The 20,020-nt window shown below is 31.8% G+C and overlaps 1 protein-coding gene across 1 annotated transcript; it reads left to right on the top strand.

Annotated features, from left to right (window-relative positions):
* Positions 1-6,684: 6,684 nt before the first annotated feature.
* Positions 6,685-16,461, top strand: LOC125824583 (putative clathrin assembly protein At5g35200). Its single transcript, XM_049503987.1, has 16 exons — positions 6,685-6,929; positions 8,478-8,594; positions 8,681-8,750; positions 8,855-8,952; positions 12,352-12,493; positions 12,586-12,686; positions 13,103-13,186; positions 13,300-13,350; positions 13,439-13,504; positions 13,594-13,659; positions 13,771-13,851; positions 13,947-14,024; positions 14,268-14,426; positions 14,516-14,591; positions 14,695-14,813; positions 15,779-16,461. The coding sequence occupies exons 2-16, from the start codon at positions 8,496-8,498 to the stop codon at positions 16,160-16,162; spliced, it is 1,674 nt and encodes a 557-aa protein (XP_049359944.1). The 5' UTR covers positions 6,685-6,929; positions 8,478-8,495; the 3' UTR covers positions 16,163-16,461.
* The last annotated feature ends 3,559 nt before the right edge of the window (positions 16,462-20,020 follow it).

The following is a 20,020-nucleotide window of genomic DNA, read 5'->3' as shown; positions in this document are numbered from 1 at the left end:
ATTTTTCTTTTCATTTATTTATTTATCATTTCCAATGATGTAATATTGTAATTTGGAAAATGAATAATCAAATATTTCATGTAAAATATAGCCATCTAGTGTGGGACATATGAGGCTTTGCTAGATCATATGTTGTGTTTTAAAAACAAAACAGAACTTTATTTTGAAATCCCAAAAAATTTAAGTGGAGAAGGGTAGAAGATCCGACTCACTATCCATCGAGTTGTGAATTGTCTGCCACTGACCTTCAGAGATTTCTCAATTATCGGAAAAGAGTCTCAATAGTTTCTAACGTTCACAATGATATGTGGCGTGGTATACCTAATCGTTTAGTCAACAAGATGTAGGTAAGTAGACATAGTTTCATGTATACGTTTTTTTGGAGCTAGAACCAATCAATAGAATAATGGCTCAAGAGTATCTATATAAAGCTCCTCTCTTCTTCACTCAAAGAGACAATACACTACAACTAGTCAGGAATTGCGTAAGAGAAGAGGCGTCGTAAGTAACAATAACGCAAAAGCAGGCGGTGGAGATCCGCTAAGGTAATCGGTTGCTTGGGGCTTAGGACAAGGAGCGTCCGGAGTTTCTTTAGGACAAAGAAAAATTTATATCATGTTTACACCGATCGGATTTTTAAAAGTACACCCTTTGATCGAACTGACTGTTGGACCCAATACCTGACCAAGATATTTCATAATTATTTCATTTGAAAGGCAGGTCGGGAGGATTAACGATACTCTGTTCATTTTTACTTGTCCACTATATTAAAAATAGAGGTCCAACAATAGTCGTCCAGTTTAAAAAATCAATGTATTATTACCTATTTGTATCCATTTTATCCTTGCTATTAGATACTATTCAATGTCTAATACATTTTCCAAAAGCATTCTATTGAATATATTCAAAATATAATATAGCAATATTACTCCTATTATTTATTGTTTCTTATATTAATTTCATTTCTCTCCACCAGATCAAATAATAGATCTTTCCACTAATGGCTTAAGAGGATCAAAAGTGCAATAAAAAAGACAGATTAACACTTTTCAAAGTAAACAGATTTTAAAAGTTTGGTCAAACAGATTATTATTGTCTTTACTAAAAATATTTGTTATTTTAAAAGTTTAAGATTAAAAAAAATAAAAAATTCTTAAGAATAATTATTCTTGAAAAACTAAAAACACATAAGTAAAATAAATATTAAAAAAAGAAATTATAATTTAAGACATAAATAACAATAAAACAGTTAAAATACTTCCCCTAATTAATATTTTTTAAGAAACATATAAAGAAAATACGACAAATATTTCGAGACGGGGTGTATAGAGAACAAGCTGGAGCACATGAAACTGTATTATTATTCTTCTTAACTGGCAAAACCACAAGCATATTTGCTGGATAATGAAGCATATTTGCTGTAAGCTGGAATCAATTATTTCATACTAATTAAAGATTGTTCATTAATTAGTTTAATCATCTAAAACTTATCTATCCATCTATCTAATATAGTATTAAAAAATAATAAATTCTCCATATTCTTATTGGCATATAAATTAATGATAAAGTCAAAATACTTCTAGAAAATCAATAAATTCAAAATTATGTACTAATAGTCCCAATTAGTAAAAATCACTTCTATGGATCTTTTTTCTCTCTATTGTACCCTATTCTATAATAAAGTATTGATTAGTTTTAATAAATTGCAAGTTATTTAACATAATTTTCTTCACATGATTCTACTTCTATACAATCCTCTTATAACTCTTTTATTCATCATAATTTTATACATACAATCTGATATATTTGTCGTTAATGTAAAATATGCTCAAACTATCTTAACCTATCTTTTCTCATTTTATTCTCAATGTATGCTATCTACACCTTCTTAAACACCACACATTTAAGAAGGTGTAGATAGCGTACATTGAGAATAAAATGAGAAAAGATAGGTTGAGATAGTTTTGAGTGCATGATATAATGTGTTAAAGTATAATCTTGTGTAGATGACCTTATAATTAGCTGTTTTATATGGTCTATATTTAATTTAATTAGGACCATCCTAAATCATTAGATTTGAACAATGGGTAATTGTAATTGACTTCAAGATTAAGTTTGAATTAATGCATAGTTTAGTGACAAGTCACAGCATGAGAAAATGATGCTAATTAACTTCTAGATTAAAAAATAAAATTCAAAGTTGACAACTAATTAAAAAGGTATTCAAGGATCCTTTTAACATCTAGAAACTAAAATCTTCGTTTTAAAAAAACTTAACAAATAATCTATCGGAAAAAGTTTTTTTTTAATTCATAAAAATAAGAGTAAGGTACTAAGATTTGCGTACACATTCATCCTTTTCAAATGTCACTCGTAAAATTTTACTGAATATATTGTTATTATACAAAATACAAATACACATAATGTGCCTTTTTTTAATAAACAAAACACACAAATTTTTATGTTGTTCACCGCTACTAATAAAGCATTAAAAAATGGAACAAAGAAAAATCATAAAGCTAGGTGGAGTCAAAATTAGTGTTTAATTTTTGTTAATTTATGTTAAATTATTTGTTTAATGTTTTAATGGGGTCCTCTATTTATTTTATATATTAAATAAAACTAGCAACTTTTTGTCAATGGAAATCTTAAACTTCTCATTTGATTAAAGATAATAATGAATTAAGTAACCCCAAAAGCTAATATCAAATACTTTCATATGAAGCCAAATTAAATAAATAAATAGCTCATGGTTCATCGTTGTGTTGAAATGATAAGTACATCTTTTTCATCATTAATCAAATATTTTGAGTTCAAATTCTATCAGATTTAGAGTTTTCTTAGTTTAAAAGTACTTTACTTTTCGAATATAATATGATCCTGATGCAGACATCAAACACTAAATATTGAATAGAGAATAATATAAAAACTTGTGGTTCATACCTAGAATATTTTTTTTAGTATTTGTTTATTGTTCAATTATTGGTTTAGATCTCTCCTTTGGTTGTGTAAGTCTAAAAAGGGGGATCAATGACTTGTGGAAAAGGAATAATACACTAATTGCCCACTAAGCATAAAGATTAATACTTTATATTTAATCATGCAGTGTCTTAAATTTTTATTATAATATTCCTTTATTAAAGGGATGCTGGTTTTTGTTCTTTATGTCTTAGAATTCAATTAATTAAAAGATAATCAATTTCTGATGGCTTCGCAATTTACTTGTGAATTGGTAATTTAAGGGCGTGAAGCAAATATTTTTATTCAGTGGCGGAGCCAGAAATTTTATTAAGGGTATTTAAGAATAATGGTGTGTGACTATTAAAATAAAACAAAAAAATATTGTGTTATTTGGGGTTCAAACTTGAAACTCCTTCACTCAATGGACGCCCATTACGACTACGTCAAAGATATAACTTTTGTCAAGGGTATCTAACTTTAAATGTATATCCTTTCAATATAGAATTTGACATATATATATATAACGTAATTTTCCGACGAAACGTGTTGGACACCTGGGTTAGCTCTAGCTGCGCCTTGCTTTTAGCTCCTTTGCCTCTCAATATATATATATATATATATATATATATATATATATGCATTTTTAACGAGCAAAGACCTTAAAATTGATTGTTTATTTATATATGTAATTTATGTTCAAGCATAATTTCAATTTTCATTAATATTTTATTACATTTTAATTTTAAATATTTTTTGTTGGACTTTGAGGATCAATTGATAGACATTTTTCTTGAAGAAGAGAATTCAGGATGAACACTTTTTTCATTCGCTATGCGCTGACTGGATGCGTACTTGTGTGATCAATCGATGGACGGGAGACTTCAACTCAAATAATCTTCCAAATACCTATTAAATGTTATTCCTATCATTTTAGTGAATTCCTAATGTGCTAATTATGAAATGGTAATAATCAAAATATTACAGGTGAAAAATAGATAGGTTGGACAGAATTTAAATTGAATAAATAACTTAAAATCAACAAATGACTCATCATATAATGGCAAAAGGAGCTAAGTTAAGAGTTGTTTAAACAATGAGTAGCCAAACTCGCCTAAATTAATCCAATATTTTTACAATTCCAAACTCGTTTCATTACTCAACTAATATAACATAGACTTATAACATAAATAAAATGATATTTCAAATACATTATTTGGCATACATCGTGATAAAAACAATCAGTACAATATATCAAAAATACACTTTCATGAATTAAAATTGATCTTTTTACAAGTAAAGTTAGACATCACAATAGTCTATTTGAATCGTTGATTATTAATAAATTAAATTGGTCATAAAGTCGTATAATTCAAATTAACCTATCATCACAATAGTCTATTGGTCATAAAGTCGTACAACTCCTATATGATTGAGTCAGTTAAAACTTCCTCTTACAATATAATACTAGTATAATTGAATGTAATATAAAGTGGTCATATGAAGCACAATGATATCCATAAAAATGTTAAAAATCCTCAAAATAGCAAGACCAATATTATACAACTCAAATATTAGTTACCAAATCAAGAAAAAGAGTCCCCCACTCCCTACCCCCTACCCCACCCTCAACTTTTTTTTAAAAAAAAAGAAAAAAAACAAGATTGATGATTAGCAGGTACATGTTAGTACAATGTGGTCAGTTTCACTAAAGTGCACATGTAGTTGTAAGATTTGTCTATTTGCTCAGCTGTGGACAGCTACTTTACATCTTAAACTTTTTGGGTCCCACTCTAACCATCATCATCAAATCTAACGGTCCATATTTAATCATTACAATATAATTAATACTACACTATAAAAAAAAATATTTACATTTATTTATCGTACGCTTCCGTATTCTGACAACTTTTCAACTAGTTAAATAAATGGAAGAATTTTACTGCTATTGTAAATTTTTTAAGAATTTTTTTTGGGCTTAAAGGATTTTTTAAATTTATTTTTTAGGGTGACAAATATTTAATAGGTGTTTGGTCATGAAAATTATGAGTACTTTAAAAAAATAGTATCCTCATTAGTAAGATACCAAACTAGGAATCGACAATTTGATTAAGGTAGAGAGAACGTTCCAAGCAATTGCTATTGATTAACCTTATTCAAGTACATTAATCAAAGATCTTACTTATCGGATTAATTTTTTGGTGAAGAAGAGGAAGTTTGATAAGCTAAATAAAATCTCGTTAAAGGCAATAATTTATTTAAAGGACTGTCCTTGCATGTGTAAGATTATATCAAAGTTTCACCATCTTATAAACTAGTCATTCACAATAACTTTCTTTATATAAGAATGGCGTATTTAAAATTTATTCAAACGCTAGCATGCATAAGTCAAAAAAGACAATTAAGAATGAAATATATGCAAACTAGAAAGGGAGGAGCCGACAATAAAATCCGCATTGTAAATATTGTTCACGCTTATACTAAAAGTAAACCCAACTAAAAATTTCATCAGGAAAATATTGCATGAAAAAATATATCGTATTATCGTTATAAGTAATTTAGAATAAGTTCACGTTGTTCTATAAATATTTTCAAAATGAAATTTTGTATTTGAAATTTAAGTTATGTTTGACCAAAAATATAAATTAAAATTACATACAAAATTACAAATTGGAGTTATCCAAAATACACTAATTAAAAAATTATCTTTTAGTTGTATTTACTGTTTACACGAAATTTTATTTATATAATTTAATGAGAAACATATAAATTGAAGTGAGTTAAAATTATTCTCTCTTTGCCTTCTCGATTAAAAACAATAAAGTGTTTAATTTAAATATTAATTAAATTGTGTAATTTTCTATATTTTTACAAACAAGATGTAGAACTGTTATAAGAACAAAATAAGAAATTAAAGAACTAACGTATGTAACATAATTGACTTAGTTATAATTAAATATTAAAACTAAGTATATATAAAGATAATAACACGGACTTTATATTTGTAGATTTAATTAAAATAAGTTTTTGCTCTAAACACCTTAGCAAATTTTTCATCACTAAAACATACAATGAGATGGTTGTGCAGTGTCAAATTCAAATCACACAAAAAAAAATATTCAGAAAATCTTAAAATTAATGGGATAAATAAATTTTGAACATAAAATATTTGAGTAAAATCCTGATTTTTAAAATTGCGAAGAGAAAAAAATGATGAGGAAAAAGGTGAACACAAACTTTTTTTTCAATCAAATTATCGGTGACATTCAGTATTTTAACTTGATTAAGTGAATCATCTTGACCTTTTCTTTTCATTTTTAAATTCGGAATACTATACATCAATATTATATAAATTTTTTTGACCCAACCCTATATGAAGAAACTAATATTTAAATTATCAATTTTATTCAAAACTATGATTATTAAATACTCATTCTAATAAAGAATATAACATCAAATAATATGATATTATATCTTAATTGAAGATTTTAATTTCAATTAACCAGACTTCAATGCACTGAATAAAAAAAATAGAAAAAGAGAGTAAAGAATATATAGAGAATACAGTAATTAGTACTACATATATATACAGTATAAATAAACCAAACAAAAAAAGAGAAAGAAGGCAGTGTATAGACGTGGATATACAAAATTTAGTACTCCTAAAATGCATATATATAATTATAATATAATAAAAAAAAAATGGTAATTGACACCGACCGCCAACCAAAACAAATTCATTGTTGGAGACTTTTCTTCTCTGCAGGCCACCAAAAAAGACTCCCCACACCCTCTGAGTCCATACCCTTCTAGCCCTTTTTACCTTTCTCCTCAAATTTCTCTCTGAAATTCTTCAGCTTCACTTGAGTTTCAACTTTTAAAACCTGTTGTTTTGATTCTTTTTTGTTCATAGGAAGATACCCTTTTGGCTTTCTTGGTTGTGGGATTGTTGGTTGAGCTGAACATTTGAGGTATGAATGTGTAAAGATTGAATTTTGGGTTTCTTGGATCTTTGATTATGAAGTTGTGTTTCAGACTAGTCTTTTGATTGTTATTTGTTTGTAAGAAGATACCTTTTTGGTCTTTTTGGTTGAGCTGAGCATTTGAGGTATCAATGTGTAAAGATTGAATTTTTAGTGTGTTGGATCTTTGATTATGAAGTTGTGTTTCAGACTAGCCTTTTGAATTTTTTTTGTTTGTAAGAAGATACCCTTTTAGCCTTTTTGGTTGAGTTGAACATTTGAGGTATTAATGTGTAAAGGTTGAATTTTTAGTGTGTTGGATCTTTGATTACGAAGTTGTGTTTCAGACTAGCCTTTTGAATTTTATTTGTTTGTATGATGATACCCTTTTGGCCTTTCTGGTTGAGCTGAGCATTTGAGGTATCAATGTGTAAAGATTGAATTTTTAGTGTGTTGGATCTTTGATTATGAAGTTGTGTTTCAGACAAGCCTTTTGAATTTTATTTGTTTGTATGAAGATACCCTTTTGGCCTTTCTGGTTGTGGTTTTTTTTTTTGGTTGAGTTGAACATTTGAGGTATGAATGTGTAAAGATTGAATTTTGGGTTTCTTGGATCTTTAATTATGAAGTGTTACAGACTAGCCTTTTGATTTTTATTTGTTTGTAAGAAGATACCCTTTTGGCCTTTTTTTTGGTAGTGGGATTTTTGGTTGAGCTGAACATTAGAGGTATAAATTTGTAAAGATTGAATTTTGGGTTTGTTGGATCTTTGATTATGAAGTGTTTGAGTCAATGTGCAGCCTGATTCTTTGTGGGTTCTTGGAATAAATTCTTTTGTTGGTTCTGAATTTTGATGGTGGTGACTAAAATGTTTTTGTTGTTTCCGATGTTCTGTTCTTCTTGAGCTTATTAGATGATCCCTAGGTGCATAACTTTGCGTTTGTTTCTTGGGATAGAATTTCACCTACAGAAAGTTTTAGAGATCAATTCAAGTGACTTTGTGACTTCACTAGGTCTCTTATGTTATATGATGAGCAGAATTTTCTTTCAATTCTTGGATTTTTTAATTTAGATTCACCAAAATTAGACTGACTTGGATATATGGTGTTTGAATCTTCTGGTGAAAGGAATACCATATAGATGATTTGACTTGGATATAGCGTGTTGGATTCAAATTGGTTCTTATCTGATACGTTAGAGGATAGCATGCTGTCACTTCTTGTGGAGTTATATCATACTCCGTCTCAATTTGATTGTTTGGTTTTGATTTGACATAGAGTTTAAAGAAAGAAAAGGAAGACTTTTGAATTACGTGTTCTTAAATTAAAGATATGTTGAATGTACCAAAATGTCTTTTAATCTTGTTGTCTTAAACATGCCATGTGGAAAGATGAAAATAAAGAGTTGCCAAAAAGGATAAGTGGCATTCTTTTTGAAACAGATTAAAAAAGACAAACAATTTGAAACAGAGGGAGTAGATGATTGGAGAAATGTTTCATTATGGTACATTTGAGTTCATTGATGTAGGCTGATTATTATAGCCACCACTGCCTGCAGGAAGCCGTGAAGAGAGAAATGTCGGGAGGAGGTACGCAGAACAGCTTAAGAAAAACCCTTGGATCACTCAAGGATACTACCACTGTCAGTTTAGCTAAAATTAACAGTAGCTATAAGGTAATGATATTCAGTTTTGTTACATGTTCTCATTCTACGTCCATTTTGAGTTCTCTCCTGATACCTGTTTTCTTAACGTTCTTTAGGAATTGGATATTGCTATAGTTAAGGCAACAAATCATGTTGAACATCCAGCAAAGGAGAAGTACATAAGAGGTAAGCATCAGACCGTTGTGTTACGGAGATGTAACTTGCCGTATTATAGCAATAAATTGCATTCAGAATGGGACTTGATAGAATTGTTCGATTCTCAATTTCAGCCATTTTTTCTGCCATCTCGGCTACCAGACCTCGAGCTGATGTTGCATACTGCATTCATGCTCTTGCGAGAAGGTTGTCAAAGACACATAATTGGGCGGTATGAACAATAAATTCAATTCTGTAGCATCTTTGTCATGAAAGATAAATTTAAGAGAAGCATTTTCTTTACCAATCAATCCTAGTAGTTCTCGAAACACTGATTTGGGAAGTCCTATTAGTTTTATTGTTGTTTCTTATTTACAATCAAAGAAAATTTACCATAAAGATTCTAAAGGTCGACGTAGAAACAAGGGGGCCCTGTGAACTACTATTCACCCACAAGTCCTGAAAATTAAATATAATTAGTTTTTTTAGGGAAAACAAGTTTAATCTCTCAAACAATTCCTCCATTAAGGGAAGAGAGAGTATTCATTTTGTTAACTTTACCTAGCTGATATATTGCCTCATGCTGCTTATAGTTTCTATACCTGAGAAGCGTAATGAATTCGATTCAGTAGCACCTTTTCATGAAAGGTAAATTCTTGAGAAGTTTGTCCCATACCTATCAATCAATATTAGTTCTCGAAATGCTGATTTGGCAAAGATCTCTTAGTTTATCGTTTCTTCTTTTCCACAAGCACAAATTCCCATTAAGATTCTAACGGTGAACATGAAAAATTAGGGGGTGCTATGGAGCTCTCATCCCAGTGTCACGAAAAAAAACTCTTCTTTTTTGGTTTTGGAAAAACCAAACTCACTATGTTCTTCCTGGAAAGTTAATTGAATCCCTCGAGCAATCCTTCCGTTAATGTAAAAGAATATTAAATCCCTCGTTTTATCCTTCTTTTAATGACAAGAGGGCGTTGCTCCGCTGGTAAGCACCATCCACCTCCAACCTTAAGGTTATATGTTCGAGTCAAGAGCAAGAAAGTGGAGTTCCTAGGGAGGGGTAAAAAAAATAAAATCCTTCCTTTGGGTAAGAGTTTCGATTTTGTTTTATTTTTCACTACTCATCTATTGCCTTTTGCTCTTTTATAATTTTAACTAACTTTGCATTATTTTTAATAAAGACCAACTATGTTCACATTCTTCACGGATAGGATGGTTTCTCTAATTTCTGAGTTAAAATTCTCAGACGGCTTTATTTGTGAACATTTCAAGATAGATATTCAATTGATGTTTCTTCTCTGTCTTATTTTGTGAGGGGTCATAAAATGGGAGGTAATTTTTGTGTAGTTGCCAAGCCTGTAAGCTTGCTATTTTGGCTAACTGAGTTACTGTCCCAGAAATGCCATGTTATTACATTAATTGTGCCAAATTATGTAAGCCAAAAATTGAATACATTGAATGGGGTATCAGTCCACAGTTTCATTAGCTTTCAGGTTTCCATTGTTGGACTGAAGTGAAAAAGATCCACATAATTACCACGTTCAGAGCAACAACTTCCCTTTAAGAATAATTTCTTTCTATTTTAATGGTTGGGTGAGCTAGGATTAGTACGCACTATCCCATTGGGCTAGACCACAAAGCTAAAGGTATACTTCATCTATGGTTGGGCTGTCAGTCCATTGTTCTTAAGGAAGTCCATTGTTCTTAAGGAAAACGTAAAAATTTTCTCTCCTTTGTTCAGAAGGGACCCTAAGGGGTCTATCAGTCTAAGATCCTAGCATTGATCTTGCAGCATTACTGTGTCCATGTCACAATCGAGCAACGCCAGCAGTAATGCAACTTTGTGGATCATGAGATGGTTCTCACCTATGTTGCTCGGACTCAGGTGCAGGTAGATATGGGTGCGAATCTAGAGGTTGGACTCTTCATCACTTAACTTTTTCGGTGGTATAGATCCGAGTGGATACTGGTACTGATACAGTCAATAAATGTATATTGTGACATATAAAGTATTTATTTTGATTAATTAAAGGTGGTATTGAACTAAAGCTAATAATTTTCTTTTTTTTTTATCAATACCTGATATTTTATTCATAGGATACCTTGTGAAATAGCATAGCAGTCTCATACTTCGTTTAACCATATATGTAAACCTAGGCCTACAAAATCAAATCAAATACCCAATCAATCTATACTTCCGGTCATAGATGTAGTCAAAGCACCCAAGACAAATTGACCAAATCCGGTGGATCCCACACACACCCATTTCGTGTCGACATGGGTGTGGCAAGGATTTTGAAGATTCTGTGCAACATAGGTTCTCACTTTTTGATTTAGTACTTTTTTCTTGTATATCATTTGATTACCAGAGCTTCAGCTGGTAACTGGCTTTTATAGAAGTTGATCACGTTTTAACTGCCATATAGCTGAGAGCTATTATTGTAGAATCTTGGTTGGTCTAAGGCACCATCATGGTAGACTGTTGGTCTAAGTTTCAAATGAACTCAAATTGGTGTAACCCAAGTTGGGGCATCAAGGTGGTATAAATTAAAAAAAGAAAAGGAAAAGAAACTCAAGTTGGTGAACTTTAGCCCTTTAGAGTTGTTTTACATCTGAAGGAGCTACTTTGAGAGACATTGACATGACTAAGGTCCAGGGTGAAGTTTCTAAAGTATACGACGACTTACAATTACAGCACAGCATCACTATTCAAAGAACATTGATGTGACTAAGGTCCTATGGAGACCCCATGAAGATCTCTATTGTCTCCCTCTTGTTCATGTTGAGATCCAATATATTTAGGAGCTTATGTTGAGCATAATATGAGACAAATAGACAACAGTTTTTGTGCTGTGTACTTAGCTATTTTGGTCTACTGACACATCATAGCCACTGACAATTTCATTGGTGAAAACTGTTAAAGAATGACAAATGTCCCACATTGGTGGTTAATGAGATGGGTAGACTCCTTATAAGGCTTGGGCAATCCTCCTCCCTTTGAGCTCGCTTTTGAGGTGTGAGTTAGGCCTAAGACCTAATTTAACAAAAACAAATCAGATTATATGCCCATTCTTTTCTGCAATATAGTTTCAGTCGTGGAGACTAATATCGTCTTGCTTTTGTGAAGATCTAACTCCTGGAGCTGAGGAATAATGTTGATAATCAAGTGTCAGTTTGAATGTTTTAAGACTCATTTTGCTTTGTTTTCATTATCTTGGTTTCACATTAATGCGTCAAACATAGAAACCTGATTGCGCTTCAAGTAACCTTGATTTCCTGATAATCATCACTTATATCCTCTCCACAGGTGACGCATAAAGCACCTTTACTGACCGAGGCAAATCTAGGATTTCTAGAACATGGTGTACTTTTAAAGAAAGGAGGAAAAAATGCTTAAAGTGGGAATTAATCCTTAGTCCTTTAGGTGAATAACTTAGCTTCCAACTAAGTGCACCATTAAGCCTTTTTGTAGCATAGGTGCCAACAGATAATATTAGATCAATTTTAGAAAATATATACATAAAGTACCTAGTTTTGTGGAAAGACTATAGGTTCACGTGCACCATAAAATTTCATTCCAAATTCGCCCCCGTTAACTGATTCATTTTTCACTGTCATCGGTTCACAGGTTGCTCTAAAAACATTGATCGTCATTCACCGTGCTTTAAGAGAGGTGGACCCCACATTCCATGAGGAACTTATTAACTATGGCCGCAGCAGAAATCGCATGCTTAACATGGCTCATTTCAAAGATGACTCTAGTCCAAATGGTATGCATATTATCAACCTTTTTTCTTGCTTACAGGAAGTTGACCATAGTGATCTCCTTCAATATTGATAATTGCTCTGATGAACTCTGCAGCATGGGATTACTCTGCTTGGGTGCGTTCATATGCCTTGTTCCTTGAGGAGAGGCTGGAATGTTTTCGAGTTCTGAAATATGATGTGGAGACTGATCGGCCGGTGAGAAACACTCTTTTTAATCTCTTCCAATAGTTAGTTTAAAGGAGTTCTGTTGCATATATGTGTGTGTGTTTGTGCATGTGTAATATATTGGTTGTTCAGGCCAACTTATGTGCCCCTCTACGAATCGACCGGATACCCTTGTCTGGCCCACAAGTCAGGTTGCTAAGGTTATTCTCCTTCCAAGGTTGGAACAGCCGCACCAAGTGTTTCAGTAGGGCTTCAAACTTGGGATCTTCAGTTTGTTACTCCCATACTAGGCCATCCTCTTGGCGACACCTTTGTGTGTGGATATTATTTTGTTTTTGTGCAACAATTGTTATTATATTGCAAGGACCCGTTTACTTTCCTTATCAATCTTCTTATCTTTAGGTGTAACATTAAATGCTGGAATTCCCTTGTGTTTTTTAATGCAGAGAACTAAAGATTTGGACACGCCGGAATTGCTTGAACAGTTACCAGCCTTACAACAACTTCTGTATCGTATTAATGGCTGTCAGGTACGTTTATCTTCATAATCAGTTCAATATAGTTGCTACATTGACAATATGTCCTTTATTCAGATGGCATATGCTTTTGTGCTCAAATTTATCATCATGAAACTTTCATGCAGCCACAAGGGGCATCTGCTCACAATTTTGTGATTCAGTTAGCACTTTCAATGGTAAGTAATCTGTTCTTCAAAGATTTATTAGAAACGATTTGCGTGTTTTATTTTCTCACTGTCTGATAGCTTATTATTATTTTGATAGGTTGCTACAGAAAGCATTAAAATCTACAATGCTATCAGTGATGGTACAGTTAATTTAGTTGACAAGGTTAGGCTTTTCTTTTGGCTATATTATAGATAGTCTTATTTCTCCTCAGTAACAATTAATTAAGGTTAACTGAGTTATTTTCTCAACAGTTCTTTGAGATGCAACGGAATGATGCTCTTAGGTCTCTGGATATATACCGCAGGGCTGGTCAGCAGGTATCATCCTGACACATTATTTGCAACGCCAGCTAATACATCATAACAGTCGAGAGACTGTTCCTTTAGGAATTTAGATACATTCCCTGATGCATCTCCATTTATTTTTAGGCGGAAGCACTTTCAGAGTTTTACGAAATATGTAAAAATATTGACGCGGGACGTGGCCAGAAATTTATTAAAATTGAGCAGGTATGAGATAACTTTTCTGGGAAATATATGCAATCTTTTCTAATTGCCATTGTAAATGTCTCTCTAATCCTTTTTATGTTCTATTTATAATCAAGCCCCCTGCATCATTTTTACAAGCTATGGAGGAGTATGTGAGAGATGCACCACGAGCTTCTACAGTGCGGAAAGATTCGGTAAGAAATCTCCTCACACCTTGATAAAACGTCAATTATCTCTGGATGGAGCTATTAAATGAATAGATGACATACTTTTATTTATTTAATAATATTTAACAAGCCCCTTCATATGAGAAGCTCTCCAAGCATGCAAAAATACTTTTTTGATAATGGTAGCCATTAGATTTGAATTTGATATGAACAAGTGTGTTTTACTCCAATTAGATTTGAAATTTTAATGCAACTTGTTTCGACATCCAGGAACCCAAAGTTATTTTAGCTATTGAGTACAAAAAGGACCCAGAGGTCAAAGATGCTGGCTCTCGTTCTCCCCCTCCACCTGAACCTGAAAAGGAACCTGAACCAAAGCCGGAACCTGTTAAAACGGAAGCTCCTCCAGCAGAACCTGCTGATCTTTTGGTAATAGTTTCAAGACACATCTCATCTGTAGCCTTATTGTATTTAACTCTATGATTGGATATTTGAAGCCTTTTATTTGTTGTCTGTAGTCTATGGACGATCCTTCTCCGGCTGCTGCAGAACTAGATGAGAAGAATTCCTTGGCTTTAGCTATCATACCAGTTGGTAAGTGTTTCAAACTCAATAGCACCAGATACCTAGAAAAGTTCGCAGCTCACCCAGGCCCCCATCCCCAAGATGGATATTCTGACTCTTGGTGCTATCACAGGCTCTACCTACCCACCAACTTCAACTGGTTCAAATCTTACTAATGGAACTTCAGGCTGGGAACTGGCTCTTGTGGAAGCTCCCAGCTCGAGTGAGAGTGCCACTACTGCTAGTAAACTGGTAAATTACACATTTTTCTCGTTTTGCTGCTTTTAATCGGTGCCCATTGATTAGAAAATTGAATGAATCTTGTTGTAAGAGACAAGATTATAATCTCACCATCTCTAATTTGGGGGCTAATGTAATGCCTGCAAGTAGAGGTGGATGCAACCTTCGTACAATAGGTACAATAGGTTCAACTGAACCCAGTATTTTTGACCTAAGTTGCTCAGACTCTTCAGTTTTGGTGCCGCACCCATGTCAAGACGACGTGGGTGTGGGATCCGTACCGGATTTGATCAATTGACTTTGGGTACTTTGACCAAAATCGACGGAGAAATCCGGGACAAATACGTATGATTTCTATAATCAAAACAAAGCTAAGGTGAAATTTAAGAAAGTGGAATAACTTGTATGTAGCAATTTCTATGTCATTTCTTTTTCTTTTTTCTCCTTGGGATTTCCTCTTGATCTCGGAATACCTTTTGAGTTTTCCCTATGTCTCATAATTTAGACGCATAACTCTATTTTTAGATATTTGGATTTTTTAAAGCTGAATTTCCCGCACCGTATCCGTGCTAGGATCCGTCCCCTCGAATCTTAAAATTTAGATCACGAAGGATCCGATCTCTAGATCCACACCCTATCAGACACCCGCACCTGTCTGAACAACTTAGTTTTGACAAGAAATATACTTGAAAACGAGAAGAACGAAGAATAGGATCCCAGACTTGGTGAAAGGCTGATGTTGCACAGCCATAGCGCCACAAAACTGTGAATTCCAGATATACATGTAACAATTTGATAAATATCAAGTCTCAACACGATATTTCTTAAGTACAATGCTAAGAATTTACAGGTTGAACCTTTCAAGTTTATATCTGGGATCTACATGCAGAAGAGTTAGATGCACCAGTGCACATTCTTCTTCACATGTATAAAGAGCCATACTTATACTGACGCTTCCTACTTTTGTAAAAATCTAGGGTGGAGGACTCGACAAACTTACGCTAGATAGTTTGTATGATGATGCAATGAGACAAACCAACCAAAATGTGAGCTATAATCCATGGAAACCTGCACCAGCGGTGGCTCCCATGATGCAGAATGTAGGATATGACCCGTTCTATGTCTCCAACATGGTGGCTGCCCCGACAAATGTGCAGATGGCAGCCATGGCCAACCAGCAACAGGCTTTCATGTTACAACAACAGCAGCAGCAACAGCAACAACACCACATGATGATGACGACTCCCCAACAACAACAGACTGCAAATCCCTTTGCCAACCCTTATGGAGCAGCTGCCAATCCATACGGCCCCGGTATGCATGTACAAACCGCTTATAATCCTTATACTGGCCTCATTTGAACAAAAATCCAGAGAGAACATGTTGCTATATTCAGCTATTGATTTTGATACTCGGAAGATTAGATATGTATCGATTCACGGGGTAGGAAAAGAATTATTTTGTTAAATATCTAGGTAGCTTTTCTTGGTTCATTCATTATTTGCAAACATCTCGGGGGCGCTCAATAATTCTCGACTCAAATTCTATCAGTTTTCTTTTTTGTAAGATTTGTGATTGTTGGAACACCAGATGTATTGTGAAACAAATTTGTTTAATGATTTGTACATCGTTTGGATATGAAATCTGGTCTTTTTGTATACTCTCCATTTTTATTAGGATTTTTTAGTAATCTTCCTATTGTTATTATGCATTTTGCAAGGCAATGCAGTTGTAACATTTGTACTTAAGACTGTTGTAATATAATACAAGACTGTTACCTTCTCAACAAAAAAAAAACATTTGTACTTAACATATTAGAATGTGAAGCATTTTGAGTTGATCCTTTGATATAGTTACGGAATCTTCATGAATTGGATCATTACCTTATTTCGTGGTATCTACGTTAGGTTCCTCTTTAAGGAAATCCTCGAAAAGCTTTCTCACACCCTGTCTCCTTATTTTTCTTGTTGGAAGGTCTATAAACGAGAATTCAAAGCCAAAAGGGTCATTTTTTCAAACAAAAATGCACAAAGCGCCACTTCTTTTGAAATGACCTTTCGATATAGTTAGGGACTCTTCATGAATTGGATCATTACCTTATTTCGTTGTATTTACACGAGGTTCCTCTTTAAGGAAATTTTCACACCCTGTCTCCTTATTTTCCTTGTTGAAGGCCTATAAACGAGAATTTGAAGCCAAACGGGCCATTTTTTCAAACAAAAATGTACAAAGCACCACTTCTTTTGAGATGACCAAAATGGACAAATGTGGGACACACTACTTACAACAAAAAGTTAAAATAATAAAAAATTATATGGCCAAACGACAGTTTGACCTACCTGTTATATTTTGGGTAAGTCGTTGATGAGCCAATGATTAATATGTTTTGGTCATATCTCCAAAATAGAGTACTCCTTTGTGCAGTTTTGTTGGTAAAAATGACCCTTCTGACTTCGGATTCCTATAAATGATACCCTTTCAAGTATCGAAAGGGAATGATCAACCCCTTTTAATTCAAAATTTGAGTAATAATTGTTACCAAATAATAACTAAAAGTCAAAATTATCTTCTTCTTTTTTTTGTAGGGAATATTTTAGCTATTTATCGTATTTAATAAAATTAGTAAATATCGATAAAGTAGTCGAAGAATGGAGATATACTCAATCAAGTTGTTTTAAAGACCGTTGTTTATCTATATTAGTAAAAAAATACTATTGATAAATATCAATAAAATAGTCGAAAAATGGAGATATACTCAATCAAGCTATTCCAAACACTACTGTCATTAGAGTGACATGTTTGGATGATTGAGAGAGACAAGCTCAACAAGAGGAAAAAGATAAAACAATACTCTTTTAAAGCAAACAAATAAATAAAAACTTTATTACACACTTCTCCCCACAAAAAATAAAAAAAGAAATAAAAAGAGAAAAAAATAAAAAAGAAAGACAACAAAAAGAGTCAATTCAAAGAGACTAAATTGGAATAGGTCCTACTCACCTTCCTTTGATAATAACCTTCTCAAATAAGGCGGTGCAAAATCGAATCAAAATTGATAAATTGAATTGAAAAAAAAGTTATTAATTTATTGGTAATGGGTTATTAATTCAGCGATTTTGATAATAATTTTGATTTTTTAAATTATCGGATTATTAGTTCTTAACGGTTTGAGGAGTTTTTAATCGGTTAATCAATAATCTGATAGTAAATTAAATAATTATATTTGTACCATTTGGGATGTAAAGTCTTTGAATTAGAGTTTAGTTTTATAAATACTTTTATTTTGTCTATCTCAAACTTCTTTTGTTATTCTACAAAGTGACCGTGTTTGTTTTTAAGCAAGATGCAATCTATCAACTCATGTGCATGGTTCATTTGGTTTGTCACATCATTTTAAGTGATTTTCAATAATTTTTTGTGTCTAATCTTAACGGTTAAATCAATAACCAAACAAATAATGGTAAATAATTGATAAATCAATATTTTAAGAGTTCTATAATGATTTAATATGTTCACAAATAGATACTCGATAAGCAATAAGTCAATATCTTAATAGTTCTTTAATGATTTTAGTATGTCTACAAAGTACAAACCGATAGGCGATAACCAATAAATCAAACATATAAACTTTAAAATTGAACTGAATCGATCAATACACAATCGTATTTGCAATACACTCAAACTTTTCGATGATAATATCATTAGTTGAAATATGTTTTTACTGTTATGATAAAATACTACGATAAAAGTATATAATAGCAAAAAATCAACTTTTTGTTTATTATAAAACTTTGACCTTAATTATGGCAATATTGTTATGAAAAATAGTTATTATTAAGAAGTCTGATCATAATAATAATAAGAATATCTATTAATTTCAATTCTTCATATTTTCACTCATTTTATTTTTATTGTTATGAACAAACTAAGTAATTGTATAATCATTGATCAAACACCATGGTGAGCTAGTCGCTTGTTTTTGCTCAAACAATATATTATATTAATAAATTCATTAAACATATATAAATATTAAATTTAAAATCTAATTCTTATCACTTAAATCATTCATTATAAAATTCAAAATGCATGATATGAAAATCCTAGTTTAGCTAATATAAAATATTAAAGGATCTGATATATCCCTCAACTTTGTCATTTAAAGCTGATATACCCCTCGTTATGAAAGTGGCTCATATATACCTCTAATGTTATACAAATGACTCACATATACCCTTTTTCTCTAATGGAAGTGAAAAAATTAATTTAAGTTTAATTTTTTAATTATTTAAAAAAATATAATCCCATATGGGTATATTTAATCCTCTTCAAACATATATTATTTTTTAAAACTTTTTTTTGTTTCAATGACTAATTTAGATTTATTATTTTGATGGTCAAATTTATTTAAGTTTCGCTAATATTCTTGTAAAATTTATTATAGATGACCCAATTTTTTTTTCTTCAAATACAAAAACTAAATTACAATATATCCAAAAAGTAAGTTTTAAATTATAATATAGCAGCAAAAAAAATAATTTTAATTTTTTTTCTTTACACTAAGGAATGAAAGAAAAAATAAAAAAAAGAATAAGAAACTCAAATAATGATAATTAAGAAGTCAAAAAATAATTTATGTCCGAAAAAATTATAACATACCTTGAAATTTGCTAGAAAAATCATATATACCCCTAAATGATTTTTAAAAAAAAATCAAAAGTCAAAAATATAAATTTAAAATTAGTTTTTTCACTTCCGTTAAATGAAGGGTATATGTGAGCTCATTTTGTAAAGGTAGGTATATGTGAGCCGTTTGTATAACAGTAAGAGTATATATGAGTCACTTTCAAAACGAGGGGCATATCAGCTCCAAATGACAAAATTGAGAGGTATATTAGACCTTTTCCCTTGTATGATTTATACTCCCTCCGTCCCATTTTATGTGGCAATATTTGACCGGGCACGGAGTTTAAGAAATAAATTAAGACTTTGAAATGTTTACCAAATTGTCATTTAAAAAGTAGACTCTTTTTTCTCTCTCCTCATAAATGTATTGGAGTATTATTTTAAGATTAAGTGGGACCAACAAGAATAAAAGAGGAATTGTACCTTTATAAACTTATCATATAAGGAAATGTGACATTCTTTTTGGAACTGACCAAAAAGGAAATGATGCCACATAAAATGGGATGGAGGGAGTAATAATTATTTTCTTCTAAATG

This window comes from Solanum verrucosum, unplaced genomic scaffold, assembly GCF_900185275.1.
Source record: "Solanum verrucosum unplaced genomic scaffold, falcon-dt-bn FXZP01000022.1, whole genome shotgun sequence".
Taxonomy (NCBI): domain Eukaryota; kingdom Viridiplantae; phylum Streptophyta; class Magnoliopsida; order Solanales; family Solanaceae; genus Solanum; species Solanum verrucosum.
The sequence above is the reverse complement of the archived record's forward strand: the minus strand, read 5'-3'. Positions and strand labels throughout refer to the sequence as shown.

What these genes read in the sequence shown, in the direction of transcription:
- LOC125824583 (XM_049503987.1), top strand. Translation starts at nt 8,496, where the DNA reads ATGTCGGGAGGAGGTACGCAGAACAGCTTAAGAAAAACCCTTGGATCA. An exon ending in AAATTAACAGTAGCTATAAG is followed by an intron (nt 8,595 to 8,680) that starts GTAATGATATTC and finishes AACGTTCTTTAG; the next exon opens with GAATTGGATATTGCTATAGT. An exon ending in CAGTTAATTTAGTTGACAAG is followed by an intron (nt 13,505 to 13,593) that starts GTTAGGCTTTTC and finishes TTTTCTCAACAG; the next exon opens with TTCTTTGAGATGCAACGGAA.